Source organism: Electrona antarctica, assembly GCF_951216825.1.
Source record: "Electrona antarctica genome assembly, contig: scaffold_56, whole genome shotgun sequence".
In the NCBI taxonomy this organism is placed as follows: Eukaryota; Metazoa; Chordata; class Actinopteri; order Myctophiformes; family Myctophidae; genus Electrona; species Electrona antarctica.
In genome coordinates, this window is record NW_027638622.1 from 449,488 (window position 1) to 468,636 (window position 19,149).

The window sequence follows — 19,149 nt, forward strand, 5'->3', positions numbered from 1 at the left end:
AGGGTTAGGGTCAGTTAGAGGTAACCTACCCATGGGTGGTCAGGATGCTCATGGAGGGTCAGGGTTAGGGTCAGTTAGAGGTAACCTACCCATGGGTGGTCAGGATGCTCATAGAGGGTTAGGGTCAGTTAGAGGTAACCTACCCATGGGTGGTCAGGATGCTCATAGAGGGTTAGGGTCAGTTAGAGGTAACCTACCCATGGGTGGTCAGGATGCTCATGGAGGGTCAGGATCAGTTAGAGGTAACCTACCCATGGGTGGTCAGGATGCTCATGGAGTGTCAGGGTTAGGGTCAGTTAGAGGTAACCTACCCATGGGTGGTCAGGATGCTCATGGAGGGTCAGGGTTAGGGTCAGTTAGAGGTAACCTACCCATGGGTGGTCAGGATGCTCATGGAGGGTCAGGGTTAGGGTCAGTTAGAGGTAACCTACCCATGGGTGGTCAGGATGCTCATGGAGGGTTAGGGTCAGTTAGAGGTAACCTACCCATGGGTGGTCAGGATGCTCATGGAGGGTCAGGGTCAGTTAGAGGTAACCTACCCATGGGTGGTCAGGATGCTCATGGAGGGTCAGGGTCAGTTAGAGGTAACCTACCCATGGGTGGTCAGGATGCTCATGGAGGGTTAGGGTCAGTTAGAGGTAACCTACCCATGGGTGGTCAGGATGCTCATGGAGGGTCAGGGTCAGTTAGAGGTAACCTACCCATGGGTGGTCAGGATGCTCATGGAGGGTTAGGGTCAGTTAGAGGTAACCTACCCATGGGTGGTCAGGATGCTCATGGAGGGTTAGGGTCAGTTAGAGGTAACCTACCCATGGGTGGTCAGGATGCTCATGGAGGGTCAGGGTCAGTTAGAGGTAACCTACCCATGGGTGGTCAGGATGCTCATGGAGGGTCAGGGTTAGGGTCAGTTAGAGGTAACCTACCCATGGGTGGTCAGGATGCTCATGGAGGGTCAGGGTTAGGGTCAGTTAGAGGTAACCTACCCATGGGTGGTCAGGATGCTCATGGAGGGTCAGGGTCAGTTAGAGGTAACCTACCCATGGGTGGTCAGGATGCTCATGGAGGGTCAGGGTCAGTTAGAGGTAACCTACCCATGGGTGGTCAGGATGCTCATGGAGGGTTAGGGTCAGTTAGAGGTAACCTACCCATGGGTGGTCAGGATGCTCATGGAGGGTTAGGGTCAGTTAGAGGTAACCTACCCATGGGTGGTCAGGATGCTCATGGAGGGTCAGGGTCAGTTAGAGGTAACCTACCCATGGGTGGTCAGGATGCTCATGGAGGGTTAGGGTCAGTTAGAGGTAACCTACCCATGGGTGGTCAGGATGCTCATGGAGGGTTAGGGTCAGTTAGAGGTAACCTACCCATGGGTGGTCAGGATGCTCATGGAGGGTCAGGGTCAGTTAGAGGTAACCTACCCATGGGTGGTCAGGATGCTCATGGAGGGTTAGGGTCAGTTAGAGGTAACCTACCCATATTGTCCTCGTCCTTCTGGATCCTCAGTTTGACCATGTCCTCAGCCTGGGTCAGGATGCTCATGGCGTCCTCCATGGAACAGTTCTCCAGACGGACACTGTCGATGGCCAGGAGACGGTCACCGGGCTCCAGGGTGCCCGTCCTGAGAGAGAGAGAGACACACACACACACACACACACACACACACACACACACACACACACACACACACACACACACACACACACACACACACACACACACACACACACACACACACACACACACACACACACACACACACACACACACACACACACACACACACACACACACACACACACACACTTCCGTTAATACCTCGCGCTGTCACATCTGATCTCTCTTTAGAAGCGTTTATATTCCAAACGAGATGATTGGTTGAGACAGAAATGAAGACAGAACAGAAGAAGGAATGGCCAGGCAAAAAACAAAACAAGAAAATCGATCCCGTTTTATATCATTTAAAAGGACATAAAGACGTCTCCAGATGTATTTTATACCCCACGGTTGTATTGAGAAGACGTGTGGAGACGTCCTTAGCAGCGGTGGCCGAACGGATTGTGGAGCGGTCTTGATACCGGAAGGTCGCCAGTTCGAATCAGCCGTCCGACACGTTAAAATTACCACCGCTGAAGTGCCCTTGAACAAGGCATTGAACCACTACGATGAAATGTGTTCTATGAGCAGGGCCTGGCTGGAAACAAGTTCTTGAGCTTAGCCCAGATACCCTGGGTAAATATAGTAATCATTTCATTTCATTTAATTTAATTTAATTTCATTTAATTTCAGGTTCAGGTTCAGGTTCAGGTTCCGGTTCAGGTTCAGGTTCAGGTTTATTTGTCATATGTATAAATACAAGTATAAATACAATGAAAATCATTTTGCTCAGAGCATTCTCAATCTTATAACACAGGACATAGACAAACATCTATAGTGCAAAGAAAAATACAAAAACACAGACAAAGTGCAAGTGGGTGACAAAACAGTGCAATACAGTTCAAGGTCAGCTGTTCAGCAGCCTGACTGCCTGGGGGAAGAAACTATTGCTGAGACGGGTGGTGCGAGATTTGATGCTCTGGTAGCGTTTTTTGGAAGGGAGTTGTTTGAACAGGGTATTTGCGGGATGGCTGGTGTCTTTGATGATGTTGTGGGCTTTTTTCATACAACGAGTGTTGTAGATGTTGTGGAGACTGGGTAGTTCTGTGTTACCGATGATTTTAGCTGCTGTTTTAACGGTCCTCTGCAACCTGTTGCGGTCCTGAGCGGTCGTGTTACCGTACCACACTGTGATACAGCCAGTTAAGACACTTTCAATTATACAGCGATAAAAGTTCACTAGTCCTTTTGTACTTAGGCCAAACTTTTTAAGGCGCCTCAGAAAGTACAGTCGCTGCTGCGCCTTCTTGAGGATGTACTCGGTGTTGAGTGACCATGTGAATGTGTCTGTGATGTGTATGCCCAGGAATTTAAAGTTATCAACTATGTCGACAGATGACCCTTTGATGGAAATGGGGGTGTGGATACCTTTGGACTTCCTGAAGTCTACAATGATTTCTTTGGTCTTATTGGTGTTAAGTGAGAGGTTGTTGTTATCGCACCATAGAGTTAGATCTTCTATCTCCCTCCTATAGGCCCTCTCATCACCGTCGGTTATTAAACCGATCACTGTGGTATCATCCGCAAATTTAATTACGCTGTTATTCCCACATCTGGCGACACAATCAAACGTAAACAAACTGTACAACAGAGGACTGAGGCAGCAGCCTTGGGGCGCACCGGTTCTGGTGAGAACTGTGGATGAGCATCTCTCTCCTATGCGTACACACTGGGGCCTGCCTGTCAGAAAATCAAATAGCCAATTACAGATGGAGCTGCCCACACCAAGGCCACTGAGTTTCAACACTAATTTAGATGGTACAATAGTGTTGAATGCGGAACTGTAATCTATGAACAGTAGTCTGACATAAGAGTTTTTCTTTTCAAGGTGTACCAGGGCAGTGTGTACCAGGGCAGTGTGTACCAGGGCAGTGTGTAAAGCAAGAGAGATCGCGTCGTCCACAGATCTATTTGAACAGTAAGCAAACTGTAATGGATCAATGTTAGCAGGGATGATGCTCTTGATATAAAAAATAACCAATTTCTCCAGGCATTTCATGAGAACAGAAGTCAAAGCAACAGGTCGATAATCGTTGAGACAGGTAACAGGTTTTTTCTTGGCAATGGGCACAATTATTATAAATAGGCAACGTTGCTTCTGGTTCATTTTGGGGGGTGAAATGTGGAAGTCACGATGTGACGCATTGAGCTTGTAGATCGGCTATTTTCAAAAGTTATATTTTTTGTGGCTGGCAGTGGCTCAGGGGTAGAGTTTTCAATCAATCAATCAAAGTCAGTGATATCGGAGGACCGCCCGCCGACCCCCCCTCCCATTTGAATACAGGATGAAGGGGGTCCCCATTGAGGTCATCACCCCATGTTGACAGGATGAAGGGGGTCCCCATTGAGGGCATCACCCCATGTTGACAGGAGAGATGAAGGGGGTCCCCATTGAGGTCATCACCCCATGTTGACAGGAGAGATGAAGGGGGTCCCCATTGAGGTCATCACCCCATGTTGACAGGAGAGATGAAGGGGGTCCCCATTGAGGTCATCACCCCATGTTGACAGGAGAGATGAAGGGGGTCCCCATTGAGGTCATTACCCCATGTTGACAGGAGAGATGAAGGGGGTCCCCATTGAGGTCATCACGCCATGTTGACAGGAGAGATGAAGGGGGTCCCCATTGAGGTCATCACCCCATGTTGACAGGAGAGATGAAGGGGGTCCCCATTGAGGTCATCACCCCATGTTGACAGGAGAGATGAAGGGGGTCCCCATTGAGGTCATCACGCCATGTTGACAGGAGAGATGAAGGGGGTCCCCATCAGGAGAGATGATGAGAGGAGCAGAGTTTCTACCACCAGCATTAAGCTCAGGACTGAAGAGTGGATATAGTCTCTCAGTGAAGGAGCAGCTGGTGAAGGAGTAGAGGTGAACTCTGGTCTCCACATCATAAAAGGAGACCAGACCCTCCTCATAATCCACAAACACTCCCACTTTCTGGAGCTCCTCTCTTACAGGGAGGAGGACAGCAGGGCCAGCAGCCCAGTACTAATTTCCATTCCACAACCCTATAGTCCAGAAACCATTGTTGGGACACAGTGTGATTAATCCCTTCCTGTCGATGGACTCTCTGACCACTCCTATTGTCCACTCAGTCTTCCCTCCAACCTGAACCTCATAGTAAAACCTTCCTGAGGAGAAGCTTTGCTTTCCTAAGACACTGACACATGGATAGAATCTCTCTGTGTTGTCTGGGAGATCCTTTCTTACGTTTCCATGACTCACTTGTTTTCCATCCTCAAACAGGATGAGTGTGCGATGTGCTGTATCAGGGTCCAGAGTCACATCCACCTCATATCGTTGGATCCTCCTCAGCTCAACATCACACATGTTTCTTCATCTCTTGACTGAGTGTCTTCTCGAGTTGAGACACAGCTGTCCTCACTGTCCCCACATGTGAAGACTGATGGACATTGACCTTTGTCCAGTCCTTGGTGGGTGGAGGGGTGTTGATGGAGGTGAAGTTCTGGAGGAGGTGGTCTTCAGAGTGTGAGATCTGTTTCAACTCAGAGCTTCTCTTCTCTAACCGAGTGATTTCCTGTTGCAGATCTTCGATGAAGTCTTCAACCTGTTTCTCTGTTGTTTTCCGCTTCTCTTCAAACACATCAATGAGCTCAGCCTGGCTTCTCTGAATACAGCTGATCAGAGCAGTGAAGACCTGCACACTGACGGCAATGACTGAATCTGCATCTTTCCTGCTGAGCTCTACTGAGCGTTTGACATCCTGAATCTTCGTTTCTCCTGGATCATCTGCTGGATTTCAGCCTCAGTCTTTGCTTCATATTCTTCCTTCAACTTGTGGTTCCTGAACTGATGAACCATTTCAGAAATAAAAGTATTGACGGATACGTTTGGTCTGTTATTGAAGGTTTCTTGACACAGTGGACACTTGCACACGTCACTAGTGTCCCAGTAACGTGTGATACAGGCTTTGCAGTAGTTGTGTCCACACAGAGTGGCGACTGGATCGGTGAACACATCCATACAGATGGAACACAGGAAGTGCTCTTCAGAGACAGGAATGCTGGCGGACGCCATTTCCACACGCCGAGAATATAAGTGTGAAACACTGGAGGTATTGTTGAAAAACCTTCTTAAAACCTGATTGACTAGAACAGCAGAATATTATTAATAATATATATTATAATATTAAGCTCCAAATGTTCTTCCTTCTATAATATTTGTCGGTAGGCTACGTCTCTTTCTGTGTGACCTGCTTTTAAGTCCAGCCGAGTCAAATCGCACGTCATCAACAATGACGTCATCGTATGTGATGTCACTTCTGTCCATATATGGACTTCCACACGGCTCCAGACTGACCTCGGACTAGAGTTCTCAAACTCTGCCCAAACCCGACCAAACCCGACCCGAAGTGTTCGGACCGCGCCAGGCCTAAGATGCATGCTAATCAGTAGGGCGGGGCCTAAGACGTATGCTAATCAGTAGGGCGGGGCCTAAGATGTATGTTAATCAGTAGGGCGGGGCCTAATATGTATGCTAATCAGTAGGGCGGGGCCCTAAGATGTATGCTAATCAGTAAGGAGGGGCGGGGCCTAAGATGTATGCTAATAAGTAGCACGGGGCCCTAAGATGTATGCTAATAAGTAGGGCGGGGCCTAAGATGTATGTTAATAAGTAGGGCGGGGCCTAAGATGTATGCTAATAAGTAGTACGGGGCCCTAAGATGTATGCTAATCAGTAGGGCGGGGCGGGGCCTAAGATGTATGCTAATCAGTAGGGAGGGGCGGGGCCTAAGATGTATGCTAATCAGTAGGGAGGGGCGGGGCCTAAGATGTATGCTAATCAGTAGGGAGGGGCGGGGCCTAATATGTATGCTAATCAGTAGGGAGGGGCGGGGCCTAATATGTATGCTAATCAGTAGGGAGGGGCGGGGCCCAATATGTATGCTAATCAGTAGGGAGGGGTGGGGCCTAAGATGTATGCTAATCAGTAGGGAGGGGCGGGGCCTAATATGTATGCTAATCAGTAGGGAGGGGCGGGGCCTAATATGTATGCTAATCAGTAGGGAGGGGCGGGGCCCAATATGTATGCTAATCAGTAGGGCGGGGCGGGGCCTAAGATGTATGCTAATCAGTAGGGAGGGGCGGGGCCTAAGATGGATGCTAATCAGTAGGGAGGGGCGGGGCCTAAGATGTATGCTAATCAGTAGGGAGGGACGGGGCCCAAGATGTATGCTAATCAGTAGGGAGGGGCGGGGCCTAAGATGTATGCTAATCAGTAGGGAGGGGCGGGGCCTAATATGTATGCTAATCAGTAGGGAGGGGCGGGGCCTAATATGTATGCTAATCAGTAGGGAGGGGCGGGGCCCAATATGTATGCTAATCAGTAGGGAGGGGTGGGGCCTAAGATGTATGCTAATCATGCTAAGGTGTGTGAATGTGTGTGTGAATGGGTGAATGTAATGCACAATCTATGTAAAGGTGTGTGAATGTGTGTGTGGATGGGTGAATGTAATGCACAATCTATGTAAAGGTGTGTGAATGTGTGTGTGTGTGAATGGGTGAATGTAATGCACAATCTATGTAAAGGTGTGTGAATGTGTGTGTGAATGGGTGAATGTAATGCACAATGTATGTAAAGGTGTATGAATGTGTGTGTGAATGGGTGAATGTAATGCACAATCTATGTAAAGGTGTGTGAATGTGTGTGTGAATGGGTGAATGTGATGCACAATCTATGTAAAGGTGTGTGAATGTGTGTGTGAATGTGTGAATGTGATGCACAATCTATGTAAAGGTGTGTGAATGTGTGTGTGAATGTGTGAATGTGATGCACAATCTATGTAAAGGTGTGTGAATGTGTGTGTGTGAATGGGTGAATGTAATGCACAATCTATGTAAAGGTGTGTGAATGTGTGTGTGAATGTGATGCACAATCTATGTAAAGGTGTATGAATGTGTGTGTGAATGGGTGAATGTGATGCACAATCTATGTAAAGGTGTGTGAATGTGTGTGTGGATGGGTGAATGTAATGCACAATCTATGTAAAGGTGTGTGAATGTGTGTGTGTGAATGGGTGAATGTAATGCACAATCTATGTAAAGGTGTGTGAATGTGTGTGTGAATGGGTGAATGTGATGCACAATCTATGTAAAGGTGTATGAATGTGTGTGTGAATGGGTGAATGTGATGCACAATCTATGTAAAGGTGTATGAATGTGTGTGTGAATGGGTGAATGTGATGCACAATCTATGTAAAGGTGTGTGAATGTGTGTGTGAATGGGTGAATGTGATGCACAATCTATGTAAAGGTGTATGAATGTGTGTGTGTGTGTGTGTGTGTGTGTGTGAATGGGTGAATGGGTGAATGTGATGCACAATCTATGTAAAGGTGTGTGAATGGGTGAATGTGCCTTGGATAAAGTCTATATAAATGCACCATTTACCTTTTGTTACAAACCGCTCTAGGGCAGTGTTTCCCAAACGTTTCCACGTCAAGGACCCCCAAGTTGACATTAATCGGCCCGCGGACCCCACATTTTGAAAATATATGCCAGGGACCCCCATAAGAGAAGCTGTATACGGCTCTAGCAGTGATTCTCAACCCGTTTAATTTCAAGGACCCCCAGTTTGACTTGCATTTAGTCTACGGACCCCCATTTAATGGCATTTCTATCTCTGGGACCCCCAATTTATATTGTAAAATCACTGTTAATTTAACTCTGAGAGTGTACAAATGGACCCTTTCACCAACCCCACCCAGGGAATGGACACTGATGAGGCGGCCTTGTTTGTGACGTGCACAGCATCCAATAATCCTATTAGCGTCTTCATGTCAAAGAGGGATCCATCAGCCAGGTGACACTAATGCTCTCACACACACACACACACACACACACACACACACACACACACACACACACACACACACACACACACACACACACACACACACACACACACACACACACACACACACACACACACACACACACACACACACACACACACACACACACACACACACACACACGTGACACTAATAGCCCTAATGCCCAGAGTTTAAATGCTGCTCGCTCGCAAACCAAAAGTAACCCGACCTACAAGCTCACAGCATGTGGCGTGGGCGGCGCGTGGTGAGGGGGGGGGCGCGTGGTGAGCTTGTAGATCTGTCCTGAGAACAGCCGGTCTGTGTGGTGTCTGCGTGGCGGCTTAGAGGCTATTCTGGGTTCGCCGACCCGCCGGCCGACCCGCCGGTCGACCCGCCGGCCGACCCGCCGGCCGACCCGCCGGCCGACCCGCTATTACAGCGCTGAGTTTAAAGCATTATGTTATACTTTAGCTGTTGAAAAATAGCAGATCTACAAGTTCACAGCTCACAGCTCACAGCTCACAGTTCACAGTTCACAGCTCACAGCTCACAGCGCGGCACAGATCTGCCATTTTTGAAAGATCGTTCCAACAATATATCTTCAGATGGGGGGGTGTTTAGTAGCCTTGGAAAGCAACGGTTCAGATGGGGGGGGGGGGGGGGGGGGGGGTTGTTTAGTAGCCTTGGAAAGCAACGGTTCAGATGGGGGGGGGGGGGGGGGAGAGGGTGTTTAGAAGCCTTGGAAAGCAACGGTTCAGCTGCCAAGTGACCCACAGGTCAGTCAACTGAGCTCCTGTTTCTGTAGCGTGAGACAGCATGACGTACAAGGACAGACTCTGGACATGATGTACAAGCACTGATGCTGGGTGCCAAGCAGGGAGGCATCGGGGTGACTCTGGGTGGGTGCCAAGCAGGGAGGCATTGGGGTGACTCTGGGTGGGTGCCAATAAGCAGGGAGGCATTGGGGTGACTCTGGGTGGGTGCCAAGCAGGGAGGCATTGGGGTGACTCTGGGTGGGTGCCAAGCAGGGAGGCATCGGGGTGACACTGGGTGGGTGCCAAGCAGGGAGGCATCGGGGTGACTCTGGGTGGGTGCCAAGCAGGGAGGCATTGGGGTGACACTGGGTGGGTGCCAAGCAGGGAGGCATTGGGGTGACACTGGGTGCCAAGCAGGGAGGCATCGGGGTGACACTGGGTGCCAAGCAGGGAGGCATCGGGGTGACACTGGGTGGGTGCCAAGCAGGGAGGCATCGGGGTGACTCTGGGTGGGTGCCAAGCAGGGAGGCATTGGGGTGACACTGGGTGCCATGCAGGGAGGCATTGGGGTGACTCTGGGTGGGTGCCAAGCAGGGAGGCATTGGGGTGACACTGGGTGCCAAGCAGGGAGGCATTGGGGTGACACTGGGTGCCATGCAGGGAGGCATTGGGGTGACACTGGGTGCCAAGCAGGGAGGCATTGGGGTGACACTGGGTGGGTGCCAAGCAGGGAGGCATTGGGGTGACACTGGGTGCCATGCAGGGAGGCATTGGGGTGACACTGGGTGCCAAGCAGGGAGGCATTGGGGTGACACTGGGTGGGTGCCAAGCAGGGAGGCATTGGGGTGACACTGGGTGCCATGCAGGGAGGCATTGGGGTGACACTGGGTGCCAAGCAGGGAGGCATTGGGGTGACACTGGGTGCCAAGCAGGGAGGCATTGGGGTGACACTGGGTGGGTGCCAAGCAGGGAGGCATCGGGGTGACTCTGGGTGGGTGCCAAGCAGGGAGGCATCGGGGTGACTCTGGGTGGGTGCCAAGCAGGGAGGCATCGGGGTGACACTGGGTGCCAAGCAGGGAGGCATTGGGGTGACACTGGGTGCCAAGCAGGGAGGCATTGGGGTGACACTGGGTGGGTGCCAAGCAGGGAGGCATTGGGGTGACACTGGGTGGGTGCCAATAAGCAGGGAGGCATCGGGGTGACTCTGTGTGGGTGCCAAGCAGGGAGGCATTGGGGTGACACTGGGTGGGTGCCAATAAGCAGGGAGGCATCGGGGTGACTCTGGGTGCCAATAAGCAGGGAGGCATTGGGGTGACACTGGGTGCCAATAAGCAGGGAGGCATTGGGGTGACTCTGGGTGCCAATAAGCAGGGAAGCATTGGGGTGACACTGGGTGCCAAGCAGGGAGGCATTAGGGTGACTCTGGATGCCAAGCAGGGAGGCATTGGGGTGACACTGGGTGCCTAGCAGGGAGGCATTGGGGTGACTCTGGGTGCCAATAAGCAGGGAGGCATTGGGGTGACTCTGGGTGCCAATAAGCAGGGAGGCATTAGGGTGACTCTGGATGCCAAGCAGGGAGGCATTGGGGTGACACTGGGTGCCTAGCAGGGAGGCATTGGGGTGACACTGGGTGCCAATAAGCAGGGAGGCATTGGGGTGACACTGGGTGCCAATAAGCAGGGAGGCATTGGGGTGACACTGGGTGCCAATAAGCAGGGAGGCATTGGGGTGACACTGGGTGCCAATAAGCAGGGAAGCATTGGCACTCTAACCACTCAGCCACTGAAGCTGGCTGTGGGATTTGAACCTCCGACCTCTCGGTCTCAGGGAGGCCACTCTAACCACTCAGTCACTGAAGCTGGCCGTGGGATTTGAACCACCAACCTCTCGGCCTCAGGGAGGCCACTCTAACCACTCAGCCACTGAAGCTGGCTGTGGGATTTGAACCGCCGACCTCTCTGCCTCAGGGAGGCCACTCTGGCCACTCTAACCACTCAACCACTGAGCTGGCTGTGGGATTTGAACCGCCGACCTCTCGGTCTCAGGGCGGCCACTCTAACCACCCAGCCACTGAGCTGGCTGTGGGATTTGATCCTCCGACCTCTCGGTCTCAGGGAGGCCACTCTAACCACTCAGTCACTGAGCTGGCTGTGGGATTTGAACCGCCGACCTCTCGGTCTCAGGGAGGCCACTCTAACCACTCAGCCACTGAGCTGGCTGTGGGATTTGAACCGCCGACCTCTCGGTCTCAGGGAGGCCACTCTAACCACTCAGCCACTGAGCTGGCTGTGGGATTTGAACCGCCGACCTCTCGGTCTCAGGGAGGCCACTCTAACCACTCATCCACTGAGCTGGCTGTGGGATTTGAACCGCTGACCTCTCGGTCTCAGGGAGGCCACTCTAACCACTCATCCACTGAGCTGGCTGTGGGATTTGAACCGCTGACCTCTCGGTCTCAGGGAGGCCACTCTAACCACTCATCCACTGAGCTGGCTGTGGGATTTGAACCGCTGACCTCTCGGTCTCAGGGAGGCCACTCTAACCACTCAGCCACTGAGCTGGCTGTACTCCATCAGCTCACTGATCAATATTTCAGAACGTGCGTCGAGCGAGACTCCACATGAGGATGAAAGTTACACAACTTTAAACGGAACCATTTCAGAACAGATACCCTAAACCAGAGGTCCGGTTGTTTAGTAGCCTTGGAAAGCAACGGTTCAGATGGGGGGGGGGGGGGGGGGGGGGGGTTGTTTAGTAGCCTTGGAAAGCAACGGTTCAGATGGGGGGGGGGGGGGGGGGGAGAGGGTGTTTAGAAGCCTTGGAAAGCAACGGTTCAGCTGCCAAGTGACCCACAGGTCAGTCAACTGAGCTCCTGTTTCTGTAGCGTGAGACAGCATGACGTACAAGGACAGACTCTGGACATGATGTACAAGCACTGATGCTGGGTGCCAAGCAGGGAGGCATCGGGGTGACTCTGGGTGGGTGCCAAGCAGGGAGGCATCGGGGTGACTCTGGGTGGGTGCCAAGCAGGGAGGCATCGGGGTGACTCTGGGTGGGTGCCAAGCAGGGAGGCATCGGGGTGACTCTGGGTGGGTGCCAAGCAGGGAGGCATCGGGGTGACTCTGGGTGGGTGCCAAGCAGGGAGGCATTGGGGTGACTCTGGGTGGGTGCCAAGCAGGGAGGCATTGGGGTGACACTGGGTGGGTGCCAAGCAGGGAGGCATCGGGGTGACTCTGGGTGGGTGCCAAGCAGGGAGGCATTGGGGTGACACTGGGTGGGTGCCAAGCAGGGAGGCATTGGGGTGACTCTGGGTGGGTGCCAAGCAGGGAGGCATCGGGGTGACTCTGGGTGGGTGCCAAGCAGGGAGGCATCGGGGTGACTCTGGGTGGGTGCCAAGCAGGGAGGCATCGGGGTGACTCTGGGTGGGTGCCAAGCAGGGAGGCATTGGGGTGACTCTGGGTGCCAAGCAGGGAGGCATTGGGGTGACACTGGGTGCCAAGCAGGGAGGCATTGGGGTGACTCTGGGTGCCAAGCAGGGAGGCATTGGGGTGACACTGGGTGCCAAGCAGGGAGGCATTGGGGTGACACTGGGTGCCAAGCAGGGAGGCATTGGGGTGACACTGGGTGGGTGCCAAGCAGGGAGGCATCGGGGTGACTCTGGGTGGGTGCCAAGCAGGGAGGCATTGGGGTGACACTGGGTGCCAAGCAGGGAGGCATTGGGGTGACTCTGGGTGGGTGCCAAGCAGGGAGGCATTGGGGTGACACTGGGTGCCAAGCAGGGAGGCATTGGGGTGACTCTGGGTGGGTGCCAAGCAGGGAGACATTAGGGTGACACTGGGTGCCAATAAGCAGGGAGGCATCGGGGTGACACTGGGTGGTTGCCAAGCAGGGAGGCATTGGGGTGACACTGGGTGGTTGCCAAGCAGGGAGGCATCGGGATGACACTGGGTGCCAAGCAGGGAAGCATTGGGGTGACTCTGGGTGCCAAGCAGGGAGGCATTGGGGTGACACTGGGTGGGTGCCAAGCAGGGAGGCATTGGGGTGACACTGGGTGCCAAGCAGGGAGTTATTGGGGTGACACTGGGTGGGTGCCAAGCAGGGAGGCATTGGGGTGACACTGGGTGCCAAGCAGGGAGGCATTGGGGTGACACTGGGTGCCAAGCAGGGAGGCATTGGGGTGACACTGGGTGGGTGCCAAGCAGGGAGGCATCGGGGTGACTCTGGGTGGGTGCCAAGCAGGGAGGCATTGGGGTGACACTGGGTGCCAAGCAGGGAGGCATTGGGGTGACTCTGGGTGGGTGCCAAGCAGGGAGGCATTGGGGTGACACTGGGTGCCAAGCAGGGAGGCATTGGGGTGACTCTGGGTGGGTGCCAAGCAGGGAGACATTAGGGTGACACTGGGTGCCAATAAGCAGGGAGGCATCGGGGTGACACTGGGTGGTTGCCAAGCAGGGAGGCATTGGGGTGACACTGGGTGGTTGCCAAGCAGGGAGGCATCGGGATGACACTGGGTGCCAAGCAGGGAAGCATTGGGGTGACTCTGGGTGCCAAGCAGGGAGGCATTGGGGTGACACTGGGTGGGTGCCAAGCAGGGAGGCATTGGGGTGACACTGGGTGCCAAGCAGGGAGTTATTGGGGTGACACTGGGTGGGTGCCAAGCAGGGAGGCATTGGGGTGACACTGGGTGGGTGCCAAGCAGGGAGGCATTGGGGTGACACTGGGTGCCAAGCAGGGAGGCATTGGAGTGACTCTGGGTGCCAATAAGCAGGGAGGCATTAGGGTGACTCTGGATGCCAAGCAGGGAGGCATTGGGGTGACACTGGGTGCCAATAAGCAGGGAGGCATTGGGGTGACACTGGGTGCCAATAAGCAGGGAGGCATTGGGGTGACACTGGGTGCCAATAAGCAGGGAGGCATTGGGGTGACACTGGGTGCCAAGCAGGGAGGCATTGGAGTGACTCTGGGTGCCAATAAGCAGGGAGGCATTAGGGTGACTCTGGATGCCAAGCAGGGAGGCATTGGGGTGACACTGTGTGCCAATAAGCAGGGAGGCATTGGGGTGACACTGGGTGCCAATAAGCAGGGAGGCATTGGGGTGACACTGGGTGCCAAGCAGGGAGGCATTGGGGTGACACTGGGTGCCTAGCAGGGAGGCATTGGGGTGACACTGGGTGCCAATAAGCAGGGAAGCATTGGGGTGACACTGGGTGCCAATAAGCAGGGAGGCATTGGGGTGACACTGGGTGCCAATAAGCAGGGAGGTGTTGGGGTGACACTGGGTGCCAATAAGCAGGGAGGCATTGGGGTGACACTGGGTGCCAAGCAGGGAGGCATTGGAGTGACTCTGGGTGCCAATAAGCAGGGAGGCATTAGGGTGACTCTGGATGCCAAGCAGGGAGGCATTGGGGTGACACTGGGTGCCAATAAGCAGGGAGGCATTGGGGTGACACTGGGTGCCAATAAGCAGGGAGGCATTGGGGTGACACTGGGTGCCAAGCAGGGAGGCATTGGGGTGACACTGGGTGCCTAGCAGGGAGGCATTGGGGTGACACTGGGTGACAATAAGCAGGGAAGCATTGGGGTGACACTGGGTGCCAATAAGCAGGGAGGCATTGGGGTGACACTGGGTGCCAATAAGCAGGGAGGCATTGGGGTGACACTGGGTGCCAATAAGCAGGGAGGTGTTGGGGTGACACTGAGTGCCAATAAGCAGGGAAGCATTGGGGTGACACTGGGTGCCAATAAGCAGGGAGGCATTGGCACTCTAACCACTCAGCCACTGAAGCTGGCTGTGGGATTTGAACCTCCGACCTCTCGGTCTCAGGGAGGCCACTCTAACCACTCAGTCACTGAAGCTGGCTGTGGGATTTGAACCACCAACCTCTCGGCCTCAGGGAGGCCACTCTAACCACTCACCCACTGAAGCTGGCTGTGGGATTTGAACCGCCGACCTCTCTGCCTCAGGGAGGCCACTCTAACCACTCAACCACTGAGCTGGCTGTGGGATTTGAACCGCCGACCTCTCGGTCTCAGGGAGGCCACTCTAACCACTCAGTCACTGAGCTGGCTGTGGGATTTGATCCGCCGACCTCTCGGTCTCAGGGAGGCCACTCTAACCACTCAGCCACTGAGCTGGCTGTGGGATTTGAACCGCCGACCTTTCGGTCTCAGGGAGGCCACTCTAACCACTCACCACTGAGCTGGCTGTGGGATTTGAACCGCCGACCTCTCGGTCTCAGGGAGGCCACTCTAACCACTCAGCCACTGAGCTGGCTGTACTCCATCAGCTCACTGATCAATATTTCAGAACGTGTGTCGAGCGAGACTCCACATGAGGATGAAAGTTACACAACTTTAAACGGAACCATTTCAGAACAGATACCCTGTAAACCAGAGGTCCGGGGACCACCGGGGGTCCTTGAGGAGGTACCGGGGGTCCGGGGACCACCGGGGGTCCTTGAGAAGGTACCGGGGGTCCGGGGACCACCGGGGGTCCGGGGACCACCGGGGGTCCGGGGACCACCGGGGGTCCTTGAGGAGGTACCGGGGGTCCGGGGACCACCGGGGGTCCGGGGACCACCGGGGGTCCTTGAGGAGGTACCGGGGGTCCGGGGACCACCGGGGGTCCGGGGACCACCGGGGGTCCTTGAGGAGGTACCGGGGGTCCGGGGACCACCGGGGGTCCTTGAGGAGGTACCAGGGGTCCGGGGACCACCGGGGGTCCGGGGACCACCGGGGGTTTCATGTTACGCTCTCAAGAGGTAAATTGTTAAACATCTGCTACTTAATTTACCGGAAGTCTACGCAACTAGAGAATGTAGGAGAATTTTGATCAACGTTTGCCTGCTAACTATCCTAATGGTAACAACAGATACAAGATGGAATTATGGACAAAATCTTATCCAACAACAACAAAATATTCTTTAGTTTTGGGTCTGAGAGGCTAAATGTCATCAGATGGTGGTCCGTGGCTCAAATGGGTCTGAGAGGCTAAATGTCATCAGATGGTGGTCCGTGGCTCAAATGGGTCTGAGAAGCTAAATGTCATCAGATGGTGGTCCGTGGCTCAAATGGGTCTGAGAAGCTAAATGTCATCAGATGGTGGTCCGTGGCTCAAATGGGTCCGAGAGGCTAAATGTCATCAGGTGGTGGTCCGTGGCTCAGATGGGTCTGAGAGGCTAAATGTCATCAAATGGTGGTCCGTGGCTCAAATGGGTCCGAGAGGCTAAATGTCATCAGGTGGTGGTCCGTGGCTCAGATGGGTCTGAGAGGATAAATGTCATCAGGTGGTGGTCCGTGGCTCAGATGGGTCTGAGAGGCTAAATGTCATCAGGTGGTCCGTGGCTCAGATGGGTCTGAGAGGCTAAATGTCATCAAATGGTGGTCCGTGGCTCAAATGGGTCTGAGAGGCTAAATGTCATCAGGTGGTCCGTGGCTCAAATGGGTCTGAGAGGCTAAATGTCATCAAATGGTGGTCCGTGGCTCAAATGGGTCTGAGAGGCTAAATGTAATCAGGTGCTGGTCCGTGGCTCAAATGGGTCTGAGAGGCTAAATGTCATCAAACGGTGGTCCGTGGCTCAGATGGGTCTGAGAGGCTAAATGTCATCAAACGGTGGTCCGTGGCTCAGATGGGTCTGAGAGGCTAAATGTCATCAGGTGGTGGTCCGTGGCTCAGATGGGTCTGAGAGGCTAAATGTCATCAGATGGTGGTCCGTGGCTCAGATGGGTCTGAGAGGCTAAATGTCATCAGGTGGTGGTCCGTGGCTCAGATGGGTCTGAGAGGCTAAATGTCATCAGGTGGTCCGTGGCTCAAATTCAGAATAAACTAGAAATGCACTCTGTCGAGCTGCCACCTTCACACCAGTATGCCATGAATGGCCTACTGGTGTGCGGGCAGAGCGTGCTCCCACCCATCCTACTGGTGTGCGGGCAGAGCGTGCTCCCACCCATCCTACTGGTGTGAAGGCAGAGCGTGCTCCCACCCATCCTACTGGTGTGCGGGCAGAGCGTGCTCCCACCCATCCTACTGGTGTGAAGGCAGAGCGTGCTCCCACCCATCCTACTGGTGTGCGGGCAGAGCGTGCTCCCACCCATCCTACTGGTGTGAAGGCAGAGCGTGCTCCCACCCATCCTACTGGTGTGCGGGCAGAGCGTGCTCCCACCCATCCTACTGGTGTGAAGGCAGAGCGTGCTCCCACCCATCCTACTGGTGTGCGGGCAGAGCGTGCTCCCACCCATCCTACTGGTGTGCGGGCAGAGCGTGCTCCCACCCATCCTACTGGTGTGAAGGCAGAGCGTGCTCCCACCCATCCTACTGGTGAGCGGGCAGAGCGTGCTCCCACCCATCCTACTGGTGTGTGGGCAGAGCGTGCTCCCACCCATCCTACTGGTGTGCGGGCAGAGCGTGCTCCCACCCATCCTACTGGTGTGCGGGCAGAGCGTGCTCCCACCCATCCTACTGGTGAGCGGGCAGAGCGTGCTCCCACCCATCACCTACTGGTGTGCGGGCAGAGCGTGCTCCCACCATTCAAGGCCTACTGGTGAGCGGGCAGAGCGTGCTCCCACCATTCAAGGCCTACTGGTGTGTGGGCAGAGCGTGCTCCCACCATTCAAGGCCTACTGGTGTGCGGGCAGAGCGTGCTCCCACCATTCAAGGCCTACTGGTGTGTGGGCAGAGCGTGCTCCCACCATTCAAGGCCTACTGGTGTGCGGGCAGAGCGTGCTCCCACCATTCAAGGCCTACTGGTGTGCGGGCAGAGCGTGCTCCCACCCATCCTACTGGTGTGCGGGCAGAGCGTGCTCCCACCCATCATCTGGTGTGAAGGCAGAGCGTGCTCCCACCCATCAAGGCCTACTGGTGTGTGGGCAGAGCGTGCTCCCACCCATCCTACTGGTGTGCGGGCAGAGCGTGCTCCCACCCATCAAGGCCTACTGGTGTGCGGGCAGAGCGTGCTCCCACCCATCAAGAAACACCGCAAGACGAAAATCTTTAAAACTCTCAATCATGCAAAAATTGTCTGGGACCCAAAATCCAAACCAACGGGACTACTGGGTGGACATTTAAATATTCAGTGCGCTGTTGCTGTCCGATTCTAACCTGGACTTTTTAGGCCTTTCAGAAACATGGTTAAACAAAAACTCCTCTATAGCAGCTATTGACTTTCCTGGATATAATCTGTTTAGGAGGGATAGAATAGGGGGGAAAGTGGGAGGGGGAGTGTTAAAAAACACAATTAAATGTAGTCTTATTGAATGGTCACATCATGAAATAGATTTCGAATGCATTGGGCTGAATATTACACTGACCCCAGAAATGTCTTTTATTATGATCTGTTTATATAGACCACCCTCAGCCAACAGTTCGTTTTTTGAATACTTAGATACAATGCTTAAAGAATGCGATAACAAAAAGGAGCTGCTACTTTTTGGCGACACTAATTGTAATTGGGATGATAAATCAAATCGGAAAAACCTTAAGGCGATAACGGACAAGTTTAATCTCACCCAGTTGGTGAAAGGTCCAACTCGAATAACAAATTCCTCTCAGACTCAAATTGATTTAATGTTCACAAATAGGCCTGAAAGAATAACAAAAACATATAATCTGATAACTGGTATGTCGGACCACAACATCACACTACTGGTGAGGAAACTCACCAGTAAACGCTTTGATAATTTAAAAAAATCTAAATCCTCTCATCAGAGAATCCCAAAAAATGAAACTAATAATGTTGACAGGGCTCTAAAACAAACAGATTGGTCTAATATTTTATGTAGTCAGGATGTAGATAGTGGCAGTCATAATTTTGTGATTTTTGTGAACTGTTAACAGAGTAATATGCCATTCATTAGGATTGTAAAGGCTAGACCTAGAAAAAACACCCTGCCATGGCTCAATGGTGCCC

The 19,149-nt window shown here is 53.4% G+C and overlaps 1 protein-coding gene across 1 annotated transcript in view; it reads right to left on the reverse strand.

Moving 5' to 3' along the window:
• LOC306917900 (glutamate receptor-interacting protein 2-like) overlaps positions 1 to 19,149 on the reverse strand; it is a 70,772-nt gene that overhangs the window by 21,112 nt on the left and 30,511 nt on the right. Inside the window, exon 8 of the mRNA XM_079530796.1 lies at positions 1,470 to 1,615. Within this exon, the coding sequence (XP_079386922.1) occupies positions 1,470 to 1,615 (146 nt within the window). The remainder of the gene's footprint in view (positions 1 to 1,469; positions 1,616 to 19,149) is intronic.